Here is a 20,854-nt window from a genome sequence, read left to right as displayed (position 1 = left end):
TACAAAGTCAATCTGGAGCTCTTATCTTTAGCTCCCCAGGTGACTTCTCAAGTGGATCCACATCTTGACACACACCTTCGCTTGAAAGTCCCATGTCCCACAGAGGTCAATATTGCTTGAATAATGTTTTCTCAAAATTCATATTCATTTTGGAATCTCAAATGTGACCTTATTTGGAAATAGGGTTGTTGCAGATGTAATTCATTAAGATGAGATCATATCAGAGTAGGATGGGCCCTTAATCCAATACAACTGATATCCTTATAAGACGGTGACAAGACACACTGATATTGAGGCACACTGATTAGAAGGCCATATGAGGACAGAGGCAGCATTGGGGGGATGCTTCTGTAAGCCAAGGATTGCCAGCAACTAGCACAAGCTATAAAAGGCAAGGAAGAATCCTCCCCTAGAGCCTTCAGAGAGAGCATAGCTCTGATTTCATCTTGATTGCAAATTTCTAGCATCCAGAAGTATGAGAAAACAAATTTCTGTTGTTTTAAGCCATCTAATTTGTGGTAATTTGATATGTCAGCCCTAGAAAACTAATATAGATGACATCTAAGGTAAGGGAAGCCCCGAATTAGGGTTTCTTATCAGTTGTTAATAGTTTCTCATATCTAGGAGTGGTCAACCACTCAGGGGTCACAATTGGCTTTCCACTTTTATTAATTTTCCAGGGGAACAGAGCTAGAAAGTAAAAGAAGTTCAACTCATCATGCATAAAAGGAAAGGATTTTGATGACATTTTACCCACAAACATGGAAAAAATTGCTTATTTAAACACAAACTGTTCTCATCCTCTTTTGCATTTAGGGGAGTTAAAGGCCCGTAATTATGGTTTTTGGTAACATTTTTCCTATGATAATGCTGCATACTAATTCCCAAATTCAGTAGCTTACGAGTACAGATATGACTTTTTCTCGCTCACAGTTGGATGGATTGGCTGGGATCTGCTGGAATTGAATGGCTGTAGCTCTGGCTGAAGATTAGCTTAAGGTCTGTTCCACGTGTCTTCTCACTTAGGGGTCTGTGGCAAACTGGGGCATAACTTTCTCTTGGCCAATTGCTGTAGAGTGAGAAACTAAGCCAAAGAACGCACATCCCTTTAAGGCTTCTGCTTGTATCATGTTTCCTGACATTCCATTGACAAAGCCCAACTGCAGTGGGGTGGGGATACCTATCAGCTTATTCTGGTGACAAGCACTACAATGGCACACGTCAAAGGGCATGGATATGTAATTATTACGTGGAAGGAGTAAACAACTGGGAAGAAAATTCCAGTCTGCCACGATAACCCTCTTTGGGTTCTGAAAGGTGAATGCTGCCTCCTATTGACTCTGCCTTTGCCCCCAATGAATCTACAAAGAATAAGTGAAAAGAGAGAATTCTTTTTCTAAGAAAATGAGAGGAATTTGGTGGTTTGCTGGTGGACGGAAGAGGGAATCTTGAGGCGGGTGAGAAAAGGGCTGTGAAAAAGAAAGATAATCAAAGACAGAAAGAGAAAGAATAGAATATGGTGGAAGTGATGTGGTGTGACATCCAAGTCTAGGTGAAAAAAGGCAACATAGCTTCTGCCTGGTTCCCTCTCTTGCGACATTCACTCTGAGGCTACTCTGAAGCCACCATGGTGAGAGATCACCTAGAGGAACCGCACAGAGACAGAGAGAGATGCTGGAGGAGCCCCAGCTCTTTGAATCGTTAGCTCAAGCACCAGACATGTGAGTGAGGAAACCTTCGAAAGACTCTAGACCCACATTGTCTTAATGGAACTACATGAGAGACCCTGAGTGGGAACCACCCTGTTGTGCCCAGTCAACTACCAGAACAATGAGAAATAAAATTAATTGTTTTTGTTTTGATACCGTTAAAATTTGGGCTGGTTTGTTAGCAGCCAAAGATGCAAAGTGATATAGAAGAATAATTCCTGGGCTTTTAGGAATATGTGCTAAGGTGAATGAACTTATTTTTATTTCAATATAAAAGAAAGGGTAGGAGGAACATACAGCAAACTATGTTACAAATACATTAATTATCTGCAATTTTTAAATTAAAATTTTATTTTGTGGTAAAATCTTTATTTGTAGATTCACATGCAATCATAAGAAATAGTTCAGAGAAACGCCGTATACCCTTTATCTAGTTTCCTCCAACAATAAGAGCGTGAAAACTACAGTACAGTATCACGACCCAGATATTGACGTTGATACGGTCAAGAAATAGAACACTTAGAACCACGGGGATCCCTCATGTTGTCCTTTTATAGTCACTCCCATTTCTTTCTCAACCTACCCCCTCCTTAGCCCCTGTCAGCCACTAATCAGTTCTCCATTTTTACAATTTTATCATTTCAAGAATATTATATAAGTAGAATCAAATAATATGTAAGCTTTTGAGAATGGTTCTTTTTCACTAAGCACAATTCTCTGGGGACGTATGCAAGTTGTGTGTATATCAATAATTCATTCTTTTTCATTATTAAGTAGTATTTCACAGTGTGGATGTACCATAGTTTGTTTAACCATTCACCCATTGAAGGTGATCTGGGTTGTTTCCAGTGTTTAGTTATTACAAATAAAGCTACTGTAAACATTTGTGTGCAACTTTTTGTTGGAACATAGGTTTTCATTTCTCTGGAATAAATGCCCAGGAGAACAATTGCTGGGTTGCATAAGAGTTGCATGTTTAGTTTTTAAAGAAGCTGTCAAGTGTTTTCTAGAGTGTCTGTACCATTTTACATCATCTTACATCCCTAGCTGCAATGTGTGAGAGATCCAGTGTGTCCAGATCCTCACCAGCAGTTGGTACTGTTGCTATTTTCTATTTTAGTCATTTTGATAAGTGTGTGGTTGTATCTCACTATGGTCTCAATTTCCATTTCCCTAATAGCTAGTGATGAACATCTTTTCTTGTGCTTCCTTGATATACAAATATCCACTTCAGTGAATTTTCTCTTCATTTTCTAATTAGATTGTTTTTTATTCTTTAGTTTTGAGAGTGTTTAAAAATTTGTTCTAGATGCTAATCCTTTGTCAGAGATGTTATTTCCAAACACTTTCTCCAATTCTGTAGCTTTTCTTTTAATGCACTTAAAAAGGTCTTTCATGGAGCAAAAGTTAATAATTTTGATGAAGTTTAATGTGTCAGTTTTTCATTTTGTAGATTTTGCTGTTGGTGTCGTCTAAGGACTCTTTGCCTAGTTCTAAATATTGAAGATTTTCTCATATTATTTATAAAAGTTTTATAGTTTTATGTTGTACATTTAAGTCCATGAATTATTTTGTGTTAATTTTTGTATCAAGTGTAAGACTTAGGTGGCAATTAATTTTTTTTAAAATTAGCATTTTAAAACAGCAGCATTTGTTGAAAAGGCTCTTTCCTCCATTGGGTTACTCTTGCATCTTTGTCAAAAATCACTTGAGCAGATTTGTGTGGGTCTATTTCTGGGTTCTCTATTCTGTTCCATCGATCTATGTGGCCACATTGACCCATCAATCCACTAATATTGTGCAGTCTTTATTACTGTAGCTATATAATAAGTCTTGAAATGAAATCCTCCCATGTAATGCTTCTTTTTAAAAATCACTTTAGGTATTATGTATCTTATGCCTTTCCATATAAATTTTAGAATAAACCTCTCTATATTTATAAAAGATCTTCGTGGAATTTTGATAAGAACTATGTTAAACTTGGACATTTATCTGGGAAGAATTGACACTTTTAGTATGTCGAATTTTCAAATACGTAAATGTGGTATGTCCCTCTATTATTTAGATCATCTTTGATTTTTTTTTTTTGGAGGAAGATTAGCCCTGAGCTAACATCTGCCACCAATCCTCTTCTTTTTGCTGAGGAAGACTGGCCCTGAGCTAACATCCGTGCCCATCTTCCTCTACTTTATATATAGGCTGCCTGCCACAGCATGGCTTGACAAGCCATGCATAGGTCCACACCGGGATCCAAATCAGTGAACTCTGAGCTGCCAAAGCGGAACATGTGAACTTAACCACTGCGCCACTGGGCCAGCCCCTTCTTTGATTTCTTTCACTAGTATTTCGTAGTTTTCAGTACATAAGTTCTGCACATATTTTGTTAGATTCACACTGAAACATTTAAATTTTTCTTTGTTGAGGAAGATTAGCCCTGAGCTAACATCTGCCACCAATCCTCCTCTTTTTGCTGAGGAAGACTGGCCCTGAGCTAACATCCGTACCCATCCTCCTCCACCTCATATGTGGGATGCCTGCCACAGCATGGCTTGCCAAGAGGTGCTGTGTTGGCACCTGGGATCCGAACCTGCGAACGCCAGGCTGCCAAAGTGGAATGTGCAAACTTAACCACTGTGCCACCGGGCCAGCCTTTGAAGCATTTAATTTTTATTGAGTGATTTTAAACAGTATTGTACTTTTAGTTTCTATGTCCACATGTTCGTTGCTAGTATATAGAAATGCAGTTGATTTTTTGTATATTGATTTTGTATCCTGCAATCTCACTAAACTCACTTATTTGTCTCAGGAGCTTATAAACTTTTTTGTAAGTTCCTTGCGATTTTCCAGATAGTCATGTCATCTGCAGATGGGGACAGTTTTATTTCTTCTTTTGGTCTGTATGTGGTTTCTTTTTTTTTCTTGTCTTATTGCACTGGTTAGACTTCCAGAACTCTATTGAATAAGGGTAGTGAGTGTATATCTTTGCCTTGTTCCTAGTCTCAGGGAAAAGCATTCAATGTTTTACTATTAAGTATAATGTTAGCTGTGGGTTTTTTTATAGATGCTTCTTAGCAAGTTGAGTAAATTACCTTGTATTCTTATTTTTCTGAGAGTTTTAACAGGTGTTGAATTTTGACAAATACTTTTCTGCATACAATGATATGATCATGTGAATTTTCTTCTTTAGCCTCTTAATGTGATGGATTGCATAGATTGATTTTCAAATATTGAACCAGTTTTGCATGTCTGGAATAAGCCTCACTTTTCTTTTTGGTGATTTTGTGCTAAGGATTTTTGCATCTGTATTCATGAGGGACATTTGCCTCTAATTTTCTTTATGTGCTGTCTTTGTCTTGTTTTTGTATCAGGGCAGGCTACGATCTAAGTTATGTCCCCCCAAATTCATATACTGAAGCCCTAACCCTTCACACATATCTATATATTGGATATAGGGCATCTAAGGAGGTGATTAAGGTTAAATGAGATCACAATGGTAGAGCTTTGATTAAATAGAACTGGTGACCATATAGGAAGAGGTAGAGAGCCAGCCCTGATGGCATAGCGGCTAAAGTTCAGCGTGCTCCACTTCAGGGACCTGCTTCACTTCCCAGGTGTGGAACCACACCATTTGTCTGTCAGGAGCCATGCTGTGGTGGCAGCTCACATAGAAGAACTGGAAGAATTTACAACTACACACACAACTATGTAGTGGGGCTTTGGTTGGGGGGAAGGTAGAAAAAGGAGGAAGATTGGCAACAGATGTTAGCTTAGAGCAAATCTTCCCCTACTCACAAAAAGTAAGGTACCTTTATTCTGAACTCTTAAAAGCAAACGTTGCCTTGCATTAAAAAAAAAAAAAAGGTAGAGACACCAGAGTTCTCTCTCTCTACCACATGAGGACATAGCAAGAAGATGGCCATTTACCAGCTAGGAAGGGAGCTCTCACCAGAACCTGAGCATAGATGATGTGATCAGTATATATTCTACAGGCACTTGAAAAGAATGTGAATTCTTTGTCCTTGGGTAGCATGTTCTATAACTGTTGGTTAGAGCCTGTTGGTTGATGGTGGTGTTGAGTTCTTCTATATCCTTATTGATTTTCTGTCTGCTTGTTCTATCAGTTATTGAGAGAGTGATGGTGAAGTCTCCAAATATAATTGTTGATTTGTCCTTTATTTTCCTTTCAGTTCTATGAGTTTTTGCTTTACATATTTTGCAGCTCTGTTATTTGGTGCACATATTTAGCATTGCTTTGTCTTCCTGGTGGATTGATCCTTTCCTCATTGTATAATGTTCCTCTCTGACTTTGGCAATTTTCTTTCATCTGTAGTCTACTTTGCCTGATATGACCACTCCTGCCCTCATCTGATAGATATTTGCATGAAAAATATTTTCCCATCCTTTTACTTTCAAATTGCCTATATTGGCATATTGAAAGTGAGTGTTCATAGACATTGCATAGTTGGATCATAATTTTTAATCTACGTTATCAATATATGTTTTAATTGGTGTATCTAAACCATTCGCATTTAACCTAATAACGTAATTTTTGATGTCTTAGGGCTTAAGCTGGCCATTTTATGTTTTACTTTCTGTTTGTTTTTCATTTCCCTGGTTTTTTTTTTCCCCGTGCATTCATGTGGATTACTTGAACTTTTTTAGAATTCCATTTTGATTTACCTATAATGCTGGTGTTCTTTGGCACTGCTCTGGCAGAAAAGGGAGAACTTCACCTTATTACCACCAGGTGGGGGTCCAAATTCCCCAATTGACTTGTCAACTTCACTTTAGTAATCTAATCCAAATAGAGACTTCATAAACTCTGGTAGGATTATATGTGCTCCACTTTGAAGATTTTCAGGGAGGACAATGCAGACATTTAGGATTCCATATTATTAGATTTGCATACATAAAGATAGAGTAACTATGGTGTTTGTATTATAATTTTCCATTTCCAACAATGCCCACTTGGCAGCCACCAAGTCTCCGAGAGGGACATTGATCTCTAGATGGCCTTATTATATCTTTTAATGAGGCCTGATGTGTTTGGGGTCTGCTTACTGGTCCTAGTGGATCCTGATTGGTGTTAAGAGACAGTCCAATATGAACTATATGATGGGGAAAATTAACTTCACTTTCATCTCTGCTCCCAATGACGTGTGCATTCTCCCCAATCTGGAGAGGTGAGGGAGTTGTAATGCATTCTATCTGCCCTGCAATGCATGTCAGAAAAATACTGTGTACAAGGGACCAGTGTGATTGAGGAAGGTATTGTCTCCCACCATTCCTTGTAGCATTTACCCAACAAGAAGGGTTTCCTGCTGGTGGTGGCTCCTGCAGGAGTAGACTGGGAGTCTGGGGACCCTGGGGCCTGCAAGCAGGGTATGAAAGCATTTTGAGATTCCAAGAGAAATCACTCCTAGAGTCCAGTAGAACTTTGTGGGCAGTATGTGCTCTTCTTTCTTTCCCAGGATTTCATCAGGCAAGATTGCCATGGCGCTATCACTTCAATTTATCTCAACTTTGGAAAGCTCTGCATTCTTATGAAGAAGGATGCTTAGTAGCCACGGTGCATATGTTGAAATTTCTCTGAGACAAATCAGGGTCCTCTCAAATGCCGTTGTTTCTTTCTTTTATTTTTTTACATTTCTAATTGCCTAGATGAGCATTTTGGTTTGTTCGAAGAGTGAAAAAGAAGAGGACAGTGTTCTGGTTACTGGGAGCTGCATCTGGGTGAGAACATGGCAATTTTGGGTAATTTTGCTGTTCATTTTATTGTAAACTGAATCAGAGTCTGTTCCTCTTCAAGCTAATCTTGCTTACTAAAAGAGTGGGGGTTTGGCTAAATCAACAGCCAATTCAGAGATGTGAGGTGAACTCTAGTTGACCAGAGTGACAAGGGCTCACATAAGAGAAGTTTGTGGATTTAAAGAGTGAAAGAGGATATTTTATTTAGGTGGACAAAGGGAGGAGAGAATGAATCAGAATATAATTTGTGGGGTTAAGGCATGCAACCCCTCTTTCTATCCTCAGGCTGGTGTTCCTTAAATATAGGGACTGAAAGGGTCAAAAGACAGATTCCCCCCTAGACGGACCACTTGACACACAGGGGAGGGAAGATTCTCTTCTACTGAGTGGTCTCAAGCTCTGTGGCAAATGGCCTGGACTGGGTCTCCCACAATCTGATTAGAGTCCATCTGCTACTCTTCTAACCTAACTCACTGTAGAGGGCTGTCACTAGAGCCACAGGAAGTTCTGCCACAAGTGATTTTATGTCCTCAAATATGGGTGACAAATCTTAAAGATAACACAGAGGAATATTTTTCTTGTGAGATGACAGAATCCATGATCATAAGTTTGGTTTTAAGGCTACAGTTTTCCCTTTGCAATATTCACCTTGTGGATGCATGATAGAAGTGGTATCTTACCAGGAATGGGTTGCATGATCAGATATATAACTAAAAGAAGGACATTTTTTCCTGCTTGGCAATAGACTACATAGGAAAATGACTAACACTGTGAAAATTACATTATCCTTTATGAAAACCTGGAGCCATAGCACAGTTCTTATTTATCCAGGATTTTAGGCCGTATTTAACATAAACATAATCAAAGATAAATATCGCTTATTTTTATTTAATAATGGGCATAAACTACAATAAAATATAATGTTTAAAATAATAAAGTCCAGTCACCATGCCTATACTATTTTATAAGTTTAATAAAATAGAGTTCTCCGTTTTTTAGTCATGACAGCCTGCAAAATAGCACAAAGACAGTTGATTGAAAAATGGAAAAGTCAATGATAGGGGATGCAAGAAACAGGACAGCAGTCCAAGAATTCACCCTGGAGGGCTTTCCATCTGTCCAACCCCTTGGGAAGGTTCTCTTCCTGGTGCATCTGCTGGCGTACCTGGCCTCCATCATGGGAAACACACTCATAATCACCATCACTTGGGCTGACCATCGCCTCCAGACACCCATGTACTTCTTCAGCAGTTTCTCCTTTTGTGAATGCTGTTTCATAACCACTGTTATTCCTAAGTTGCTGGCCATGTATCTGTCAGGGAGGAAATCAATTTCCTTTGCTGCCTGCTTCACACAAGCCTTTGTCTTTCTTTTCGTGGGGACAACCATTTTCTTCCTCATGGCTATATTATCCCTGGATCGGTACCTGGCCATTTGCAAACCTCTGTATTACCCGACTGTCATGAACCCAAGGATGTGTTTCCTCCTGGTCACTGCCTGCTTTGGATTCTTCCTCATGGTGGTTCCAGTTATTTTGCTTTCCCAGTCATCCTTCTGTGGCCCCCATGTCATCCCTCACTTCTTCTGTGATTTTGGGCCCTTAACTAAGCTCTCCTGTTCTGATACCAGAGCTATTGAAATGTTGGCCTTTGTCTTTGTTTCATTTACCATTTTAACACCCCTTATAATAACCATCATTGCATACAGCAACATAGCAGTCACAATCACGCGTCTTCCATCAGCCAAAGAGCGACAGAAAGCTTTCTTCACCTGTTCATCTCACCTCATTGTCCTCTCTCTGATGTACAGCAGCTGTGTTCTGATATATATGAAACCAAAGCAAACAACCTCGCTGGACTCCAACAGAGAGGCTGCACTTGTGGACATAGTGGTGACCCCGATGCTGAACCCTGTGGTCTACACTCTGCAGAACAAGCAGGTTCACCAGGCTCTCAGGGATGCTCTGTCCAGGGTTAGATTGTAGAGATAGAACACAAACTCTCAGAGGGTGAATGCACCGTCTTCATGTAAGCAATCTCCCTCCTATTTCCAAAATCTACTATATGGACTTACAAATGTGTTTTTAAAGGTTCTGTTTGTTCATTCTTAGAATAGGGCCTAATTTATCTTTCAATCCAATATAGTCCACTATTTGAAAGCTCTAATGTTCTTTCTTATATTGGGATGAATTTTTCTGCCTTGATCTTCTTTTCACTACCTTTAGATCAAAAGCATTCAACACATTTTAATGAAGAGCCTCATATAAATGACTTTGTTTGACGCATGTGGAATCTCAAATTTGGGAAGATGTGGTTTCAAGTATCTACTTGTGGGAAGTGCAAGAGGATGGAGAATGGAATTCACAAGTATTAGGAATATCAAATTGGTTCATGGATAGATATGACATGGTCCTTATATTGAGTTTTGAAGGACACACCAATACATAACTGTCATGGTATTAATAATTAGTAAAATTACTTGTAGCGACTCAATATAATTGTTTTCAATATGACTATTCTGTATATAAATAGAATAGGAATGTTTAAATTTAGTTCCCACTATGATGAAAACATATAAATGCCTCAGGTTCAATCTGAAATTTCCCATTGGTTTTCCTGGTTTTCCAGGTTGATTTTAGTACCGAAGACCCGAAGATGAAGCACCACAAGAAAGAAGCATTATAAGTTGTGGAAAAATGAATTAAATAGTTAAGATTGTTTCCCTACTACAAGAAAAATGTAAAGGAATTGGGGGAGGGAAATTTAATCAGAGTTGGAAAGAAGTCTTATTGTGAATGTAAAGTCTCTTCAAATGAAGCTACAAACAAGTGTCTTCATTTGTGGAATGAGAGGTTTGATGTGCTAACCGCTGGATGTCCTTTGTTAGTACTAATGACACTATTGCTACCTCATGTGACACATGAGGTACACTATAATGGAACTAAATTTAAGCCTGACAGAGAGAAGACAACGGGATGTTTTAATGGAAAAATTACAACTGTAACCTAGTTTTCCAAGATTTTCATAGGAAATGATAGATTTGGAGACAAAGTGCTGTGAGAAAATCCCTGGAGCGGGAGGTTGCTTGGCATGGTCGGTTAATGGCTATTATCATGCTTTGCTCTGACCACGTTATTCTGTGATTGCAGGAATGGTAAATGGCTGTGTTGTGAAGATTTGGGCACATAGTTATGTAAGAATTAGACTCGATTTTACTCAACTGACAGAACACATTTTGTCCACCCTATGTATATATAACAATTTCCATGTATTTTTTGTGTAGGCTTGTCTCTTTTTCTGACGTTTGGGATACATTCTTTGCTTAAGGTATCACATTGTCAATGATTTTTTCCCCAGAATGCCCTGTGAACTGTGTGGTTATTGGCAACAGGGTCTCCCCATAGGAGTACACAGGGCAGTGGAGGTTGGTGAGAGCAGCTGGGCTCAGGGCGTGCAGGCGCACACCTAGGGGGTTTGGGAGAAGGTGAGCCCACTTGTGCAGGCTAGTGACAGGAGCCAGGTCTGAATCTGGGCCCATACACACCTGTTAATATTCAAAATATATAAGAAACTAATGCAAATCAATTACAACAAAACCCCAAATAATCCAAATATAATAATGGGCAAAGAACCTGAATGGACATTTTTCCAAAGAAAACATTCAAATGACTGTTTTAAGAAAGTAGTGAATACAAAATGTTCAACGTCATTAATCATCAGGGAAATGCAAATCAAAACCACAATGAGATATGAGTTCACACCTGTTAGAATGGCTCTTATGAAAAAATCAAGAGACAAGAAGTATTGGTGAGGATGTGGAGAAAAGGGAACCTTTGTATCCTGTTGATGTGAATGTAAAATTGGAGCAGCTGCTATGGAAAATAGCATGGAGGGTCCTCAAAAAATAAAAAATAGAACTACCATATGATCCAACAATCCAACTTCTGGGTGTATATCCAAAGGAATTGAAGTCCAGATATTAAAGAGACATCTGCACTCTCTTGTTCACTGCAACATTGTTCATCATAGGCAAGATATAGGAACAATCTTTGTGTCTATCAATGAATGAATGGATAAAGGAAATGTAGTATATACATCCATGGAATATTATTGAGCATTAAAACACAAGGAAATTCTGAAATATATGACAACATGGATGGATGTGGAGGATGTTGTACCTAGTAAAATAAGCCAGACACAGAAAGACAAGTACTAAATGATCTCACTTTAATGAGGAATCTAAAATATTCAAACACATAGGACCAGAGTTAGAATAGTGGTTACTGGGGGTTGGGAGATGTGTAAACGGGGAGGTGTCAATCAAAGTATGCGAAGTTTCAGTACTGCCAGATGCATAAGTTCTGCAGGTCTGCTGTACAACATTCACCCTATTGCTATACTACTGTATTGTATAGTTAAGATTTTCTAAAAGATAGATCTTACATTATATGCTCTTACCACAAAACTTGATTGTGACGATGGTTTTGTGAGTGTGTACTCATCTCCAATCTCAACAAGTTGTATGCATTAAATCAGTACAGCTTTTTGTATGTCAGTCATACCTCAATCAAGTGGCTTTAAAAAAGCAAATTTCACTTCTCTGAGTCAAAAACTACATGTCTCAGATGAAAATTTTATTGGATGGGGTGAATAGAATGTTAGACATTGCAGATGAAAGATGAGTAAATTTGGAGATATAGTTATAGAAACCTTTAAAAATAAAAGACACAAAGACAAAAATAATCCACTTAAAACTGAAAGGAGTGTCAGTGTAGTATGGGAGAAATCAAGCAACCAAACGTGCATAGAGTTAGATTTTGGATGGAAAAGTGTATGTGTGTAGGGACGACGACAAAAACTACTTAAGGAAATAGTGGCCAAAATTTTTCTAGGTTTCATGAAAACAGCATCAATAGCCTCAGCATAACGCAAACACTAGAAACATGAAAAGACTGATAGCAAAGCAAATAACAATCAACTTGCTTAAAGCCAGTGATAAAGAGAAAATCTTCAAAGCAGCCAGAAGAAACAAAGACACGTTTCATACAGAGGAAGAAAGATAAAGATAATAAAGATTTCTCTTTGAAAATAAGGCAGTGAGACTACAATGGCACAATTTCTAAAGGACTCTGAATAAAGATCTGCCAATCTAGAATTCTATACTCATGAAAATATCTTTAAAAAATGAAGGCATACCACAGTTAAAAGAATTAATCACCAGCAAGTCTACAGAATAATAATTGGTAAAGTCAGTCCTCCTAAGAGAAAGAAAATTAGACCAGATGGAAATACGGAGCTATGCAAAGGAATGAAGAGCAGGAGACACAGTAAGTAGCTGGGTCGGTGTATAAGATTTTTTTAAATTATTTAAGTTTCTTTGAAAGACAATTGACTCTGTCAAAAAAAATAGTAACAAGGCATTGTGGGGTTTATAACATATGTATAAGGAAAATCTACGACAAGAATAGCATAAAGGCTGACAAGGCGGAAATGGAAGTATTTTATTATAATTTTCTTATATTATATGTGAAGTGGTAAAATCTCACTGAAGATAGGCGGTGACAAGTAAAATAGTTAGACTATAAGCCCTAAGGCAATCACTGAAATAAAAATCAGGGTTATAGCTAAGAAGCCCACGAAGGTGATCAAATGGAATCATCGCAATGCAGCAGTAGGAAACTTCTGGGCTGATGAATATTTTCATTATAATCATTGTGGTGGTGATTTTACAACTGTTTAAATATGTCAAAACTTATCAAAGTGTACACTTGAAATATGTCCATTTTATTGTATGTCAAAGATCCTTCAGTAAAGCTGTTTAAAAGACAATAAAGCTAATTACAATGGAATATTTAAAATGCTTGATTAATTCAAAGGAAGAAAGGAGAAAATAAGGAATATATAATGCTGGGGACAAATAGAAGGAAACGTCAAGACTGCAGAGTTAAACCTAACTTTACAATAATGAGATTAAATGTAAATGGACTAAGCACTCAAATTACAATAGAGAGAGAGATTACAATATTAGGTAAAAAGGAAGAAATTGCTATGAACTGGTTATAAGAATAACGTTTAAATACACAGACCAAGTAGAAATTTCAAACAAACATCAACTTGTGTAACTATAGTAATATGCACAAAAATAGACTTCACAGACAAGTGTATTTTCAGAGATAGGTAAATCTATAGTGATAAAGAGATGAAACCATCAAGAAGACATAATGTACATATACATGCACACAATGATAGAGCTTAAAAATACAAGAAAGAACTAAAAGGAAAAATAAGAAACAAAATCCACAATGATAGTTGGAGGTTTTTTAAAATTTTATTTTATTTATTTTTTAATGAGGTTACAATAGTTTACAACACTGAAATTTCCGTTGTACATCATTTGTCAGTCATCTTGTAAGTGCACCCATTCACCTTTTGTGCCCACTTCCTATCCCCTTAGCCCTGGTAACTACTAATCTGTTCTCTTTGTCCATGTGTTTGATTATCTTCCACATATTTGTGGAATCATACAGAGTTTGTCTTTCTCGATATGGCTTATTTTGCTTAACATAATCGCCTAAATATCCATCCATGTTGTTGTGAATGGGACGATTTTATCAGTTTTTGTGGCTGAGTAGTATTCCATTGTATATATATACACCACATCTTCTTTATCCAGTCATCAGTTGATGGGCACTTAGGTTGCTTCCATGTCTTGGCTATTGTGAATAATGCTGCAGTGAACATAGGGGTGTGTGAGTCTCTTTGAATTGCTGATTTCAAGTTCTTTGGATAGATACTCAGTAGTGGGATAGCTGGGTGGTATGGCAGTTCCATTATTAATTTTTTGAGAAATCTCCATACTGTTTTCCATAGTGGCTGCACCAGTTTGCATTCCCACAAGCAGTGTATGAGGGTTCCTTTTACTCCACACCCTCTCCAACATTTGTTATTATTTGTCTTGGTGATTATAACCATTCTAACTTGTGTAAGATGATATCTTAGTATAGTTTTGATTTGTATTTCCCTGATGATCATTGATGATGAGCATCTTTTCATGTGCCAATTTGCCATCTGTATATCTTCTTTGAAGAAATGTCTGTTCATATGCCCTGCCCATTTTTGATCAGGTTGTTTGATTTTTTTTTTTTGTAGTTGGAGGTTTTAACACCATAATTTCAGTAAATAATAGAAGAAAAAGGCCAAAAAAATCAGTAATTATATAGAAGATTTGTATGATTCTATCAACTAAGTGGACTTAACTGATAATTTTAGATTATTACATTCAGCATCTACAGAGTGCACATTCTTGTCATGTGCTCATGGAAATTTCACCAAGATTGATTTTATGCTGACTTGTAAAACAAATCTCAAAACATTTCAAAAGACTGAAAATATACAGAATATATTCTGCAACCACAATTGAATTAAATAAGAAAGCAATAACAATAATTTATCCAGAAAATTTCTCAATACTTGGATATAAGCAACACATTTCTAAATAACCCTTGGACTATAGAAAATACTACTAAGGAGATTGGAAAATATTTTGGATACAAAAAAATGAAAACACAATGTATTAAAATTTGCGGAATGCAGGCTAAAGCCATGCTTAGAGGGAAATTTATAGCATTAATGCTCATATTAGAAAAAAAGTTATAAAATGAATCATTTAAGTTTACAACTTTAAAATGTAGGAAAAGAAAAGGAAATTATACCCAAAGTATGCATAAAAATGTGAATTCATGTAAAAATGAAAGCACACAAATATGAATCAATGAAATCAAAAGCAAGTAAAAAATGTTAACAAAGCAAAAGTTTATTCTTTGAAATGACTCATAGCATTGTTACACTCAGCAAGACTGATCAAGAAAAAAGATATCATGCAATATTTGTCTTTTTCTGACTTTTTCACTTCGCACACTTTTCCTTAGAACCATGGATGTTGATGTGAATAGCAAGATTTCCTTCTTTCTCATGGCTGAGTAGTATTCCATTGTAATATACATAGACAGAGAACATCTTCTTTATCAATTCATCAGTTGATGGACACTTAGGTTGCTTCTCTAGCTTGACCATTGTGAGTGATAAACATGAAAGTGCGGGTACATCTTCCATATCTTGTTTTCATTTCCTTTGAGTATATACCCAGAAGTGAAATTCCTGGATCACATGGTAGTTCTATTTTTAACTGTCGGAGGAGGCTTCATATTATTTTCCACAGTGGCTGAACCAATTTACAGAGAATGCCTCCAATTAAATATGACTTACAAGACCAAGTGTTGGTGAGAAGGTGGAGCACTTTGAATTCTCATGCATTGCTGCTGAGAGCCTAAATCTAATTTTGGAAGCCGTTTTGCAATTTCTTATAGTGTTATGACCTATCCTATAATTAATTCAGTACTTTCACTCCAAGTTATATACTCAGGAGAAGTGAATGCTATGTCTTCAAAAACACTTATACAAGAATATTTACAGTAGCTTTATTCATAGTAGCCCTAAACTGGAAAGGACACAAATGTCCTTCAATGTAACAATGGAAGACTGTGGTGTACATGTATAATGAACTAATACTGTGCAATGTAAAAGAATAAATCATTGACATCAGGATGTCAGCAACATGGCTGAGTGAGCTGTTCCCTTTGTCTCTCCCCCTTTTGAACTACAACTAAATGGACACTCGCTGACCAACGGAGGAAGCCCACACAGCACAACAGGATGTCTGAGGGACACGTGAAGCTATACATCTGAGGGTGGATGGTCTGGCCCCCTAGGAAGTGGTGGAGATAGATGAGCACACACTGAACTCCCCCAGTAGCCCCATGCATGCACACAAATGCTTTCCAACCTGGTGCAAGCACCTGGAAAGAGGGAACACACAGTGGGGTGACCATAAGAGGAGGATGGGGTAACACTTAGCCCGCATTCATGGTCACTCTCCTGCTTAGAGAGGGAGCCAACTGTGCCCCTGTGCCATAAAGGAGCAGTCAAAGCCAAGGTCCCAACAGGGAAGACCCGCCTGCCAGCTCAGTGGCCTGTTGACTGAGGATCATTAACAGGGACCTCAGCAGATTTCTGCACTGGGGCAAACACTTCCCAGGCCCCTGTGAATGTTCACAGTGGCACTTCCAAAGAGGGAACGTGTCCCAGGTGGCTTCAGGAATAGGCACGGTGGGTTTGAGCCCACTGGTAATCACTTTATGGCTGGGAGGGGTAGCCCAGAGCACCCCTGAGGCACCAAAATGTGGCCCTAGCCTAGCAAGGAAGATCCACCCAACAAGGACAGTCCACACAGTGCCTGAACACATCCCAGGCTGAGGCAAGCACCATAATACCCCCACAGCTTCCAGCAGATGGAGTGGGACCAGAAACACTGCTCCTTCTCCCTCCTAGCAGTAACAGAGGGAATGTGCATCCTAAGAATACCACAAATACCCCCCAACAAAAGAATAGTTCATCAAACACCATGAGAAATTGCAGCAACAATTCAGACCAGAAGGAAAATGACAATTCCCCAGAAACCAACACTGAAGACACAGAAACATACAACCTAAATGACAGAGAATTCAACATAGCCATCATAAGGAAACTCAACAACTTACCAGAAAACACGGAAAGACAATTCAAGGAGCTCAGCAATAAAATGAATCTCTTCACCAAAGAGTTTGAAACTATAAAAAAAAATCAAGCAGAAATTCTGGCTATGAAAAACACAATTAATGAACTAAATAATAATCTAGAATCATTAATAAATAGAGTTGATCTTATAGAGGAAAGAATTAGTCTTCCTGAGGATAAAAATGTAACAATTTTACAGGTGGAGGAGGAGACAGAACTAAGATTTTAAAAAAATGAAGGAATTCATTGAGAAATATCCAACTCAATTAGGAAAAGCAACATAAGGATTATAGGTATCCCAAAGGGAGAAGCGAGGGAGAAAGGAGCAGAGAGCTTGTTCAAAGAAATACTTGCTGAGAACTTCCCAAACATGGCTATGGTTTCAGATTTACAGATAAATGAATTAATTGAATGCCCAACTTTATCAAAGTAAAAAGACCCTCTCCAAGGCATATAATAGTAAAAATGGCCATAAGTTTGGGATAAAGAAAGAATATTAGGAGCAGCAAGGCAGAAGAAACTAACCTATGAAGGAAACCCTATCAGGCTTTCAGCAGATTTCTCAGCAGAAACCCTACAAGCTAGGAGAGAACGGAATGACATATTCAAAATACTGAAAGACAGAAAGTTTCAGCCAAGAATACTCTATGCAGCAAAACTTTCCTTTAGATACAATGGAGAAATAAAAGCTTTCCCAGATAAACAAAAGCTAAGGGAATTCATCGCCACTAGACCTCCCCTGCAAGAAATAATTAAAGATGCCCTCATACTGGCAACAAAAAGGCAAAGGTCTACAAAGCTCTGAGCAAGGAGATAAATAGACAGACATGATCAGAAACCTGTAGTTCTCTACTAGAACAGGGAGGCAAAGGCTCAAATACAACTTAAAAGAGAAAGGGAAAGAAAGCATCAAAAGTAATGTTAGACACTTCAATCTAGCCACAAACTCACAAAATTAAAAACAGAACAATATGTAACAGGAGTTACTCAGAAGGGGAGAAGAAAGGGAAGGAACCTGCTTAGGTTAACAGAGATAAGAGGCTATAAGAAAATAGACTATCACATCCCCAATATCTTTCATACAATCCTCATACAATCCACTAAACAAAGAATCAGAGCAGAACCACAATTCACAAAATGAGAGAGAACTGAGAAAATCTCCTCAGAAAACCACCAAAATGAAATGGCAGTCAAAAATACAAAGGAAGAGAAACAGTGGAAACAGAACAACCAGAAAACAAGAGATAAAATGGCAGCATTAAACCCTCATATAATGATAATCTCTCTAAATGTAAATGGACTGAACTCTCCAATCAAAAGACACAGAGTAGCTGGAGGGATTAAAAAACAAGACCCAACAATATACGGCCTCCAGGAAATGGACCTCAGCTACAAAGACAAACATAGGCTTAGAATGAAGGGATGGAAGACAATACTCCAAGCTAATAGCCAAGAAAAGAAAGCAGGTGTTGCCATACTTTTATCAGACAAAGCAGACTTCAAGCTGAAAAACACAGTGAGTGATAAAGTGGGGCCGTATTTAATGATAAAAGTGACATTCCATCAAGAGGACATAACACTTATTAATATATATTCACCTAACACAAGTGCACCAAAATACATAGAGCAATTATTAACAGATCTACAGGGAGAAGTTAACAGCAACAAAATAATAGTAGGGGACCTCAAGACCTCACTTACTTCAATGGACAGATCATCCAGACACCTAGTCAACAAAGAAATAGTAAATTTAAATGAAACACTTGACCAGATAGACTTAATAGCCATATATAGAGCCTTCCATCCAAAACCAGCACAATATACATTCTTCTCAAGTGTCCGTGGAACATTCTCAAAGATAGACCATATGTTGGGTAACAAGGCAAGCCTCAATAAATTCAAGAAGATTGAAATCATCCCAACCATCTTTTCTGACCACAATGCTATGAAGCTAGAAATCAACTACAAGAACAAAACTGGGAAAGTCAGAAATATGTGGAGACTAAACAACATGCTATTGAACAACCATTGGATCATTGAAGAAATCAAAGAGGAAATTAAAAAATACCTGGAGACAAACAAAAATGAAAATACAACATACCAACTCTTATGGGATGCAGCAAAAGCAGTCAAAAGAGGAAAATTCATAGCAATACAGGCCCACTTCAACAAGCAAGAAAAATCTCAAATAAGTAATCTTAAAGTGCACCTAACAGAGCTAGAAAAAGAACAGACAAAGCCCAAAGTCAGCAGGAGGGCAATAATAAAAATCAGAGCAGAAATAAATGATATAGAGACCAAAAACCAGTAAAAAGGATCAAGGAAACTAAGAGCTGTTTCTTTGAGAAGATAGATAAAATTGACAAACCCTTAGCCAGACTAACCAAGAAAAAAGAGAGAAGGCTCAAATAAATAAAATTAGAAATGAAAGAGGAGAAATTACTGCCAAAATACAAAGGATTATAAGGGAATACTATGAAAAACTATATGCCTGAAAATTTGATAACCTAGAAGAAATGATGAATTCCTAGACTGATACAACCTCCCAAAACTGAATCAAGAAGAAACAGAGAATCTAAACAGAGCAATCACAAGTACAGAGATTGAAACAGCAATCAAAAACATGCCAAAAAACAAAAGTCCAGAACCAGATGGCTTCTCTGGAGAATTCTACTAAACATTCAAAGAAGATTTAGTACCTATTCTTCTCAAACTATTCTGAAAAACTGAAGAAAATGGAACACTTCCTAACACATTCTATGAGGCCACATTACCCTGTACCAAAACCAGACAAGGACAACACAAAGAAGGAAAACTACAGGCCAATGCCACTGATGGACTTAGCTGTAAAAATCCTAGCAAAATATTGGAAAACCAAATACAGCAATACATTAAAAGAATCATACACCACGGTCAAGTGGGATTAATTCCAGGATGCAGGGATGGTTCAACATCTGCAAATCAATGTGATACACCACATTAACAAAATGAGAAATAAAAATCACATGATCATCTCAATAGATGCAGACAAAGCATTTGACAAGATCCAACATCTATTTATGATAAAAACTCTCAATAAAATGGGTATCGAAGGAAAGTACTTCAACATAATAAAGGCCATATATGACAAACCCACTGCATCATACTTAATGGTGAAAAACTGAAAGCCATCCCTCTGAGAACAGGAACAAGGCAAGGGTGCCCACTCTCACCACTCGTATTCAACATAGTCCTGGAGGTATTGACCAGAGAAATTAGGCTAGAAAAAGAAATAAAAGGAATCCAAATTGGAAAGGAAGAAGTGAAACTTTTTCTATTTGCAGATGATATGATTCTATATATAGAAAACCCTAAAGAATCCACCAGAAAACTGCTAGAAATAATCAACAACTACAGCAAAGTTGCAGGGTACAAAATCAATTGCATTCCTATACACTAACAATGAACTAGCAGAAAAAGAAATCAAGAATACAATCCCAGTTACAATTACAACAAGAAGAATAAAATACCTAGGAATAAATGTAACCAAAGAGGTGAAAGACCTGTACACTGAAAACTATAAGTCATTACTGAAAGAAATTGAAGAAGACATAAAGAAATGGAAAGATATTCCGTGTTCACGGGCCAGAAGAATAAACGTAATAAAAATGTCCATACTACATAAAGCAATCTACAGATAAAATGCCATCCCAATCAGTATTCCAATGACATTCTTCACAGAAATAGAACAAAGAATCCAAATATTTATATTGAACAACAAAAGACTCCGAATAGCCAAGGAAGTCC

At 37.6% G+C, this 20,854-nt stretch overlaps 2 protein-coding genes across 2 annotated transcripts in view; both read left to right on the top strand.

Annotated features, from left to right (window-relative positions):
* Window positions 1-20,854, top strand: part of LOC103555297 (olfactory receptor 13A1) — a 56,070-nt gene that overhangs the window by 14,447 nt on the left and 20,769 nt on the right. The gene's annotated exons all lie outside the window — the stretch shown is intronic.
* Window positions 8,500-9,441, top strand: LOC103555296 (olfactory receptor 6E1-like). The gene has a single exon (XM_008526746.2). The coding sequence runs from the start codon at window positions 8,500-8,502 to the stop codon at window positions 9,439-9,441; it is 942 nt and encodes a 313-aa protein (XP_008524968.2).

The sequence above is a fragment of the Equus przewalskii genome, chromosome 1 (assembly GCF_037783145.1).
Source record: "Equus przewalskii isolate Varuska chromosome 1, EquPr2, whole genome shotgun sequence".
Taxonomy (NCBI): Eukaryota; Metazoa; Chordata; class Mammalia; order Perissodactyla; family Equidae; genus Equus; species Equus przewalskii.
This window is presented reverse-complemented; position numbering and strand designations above follow the sequence as displayed.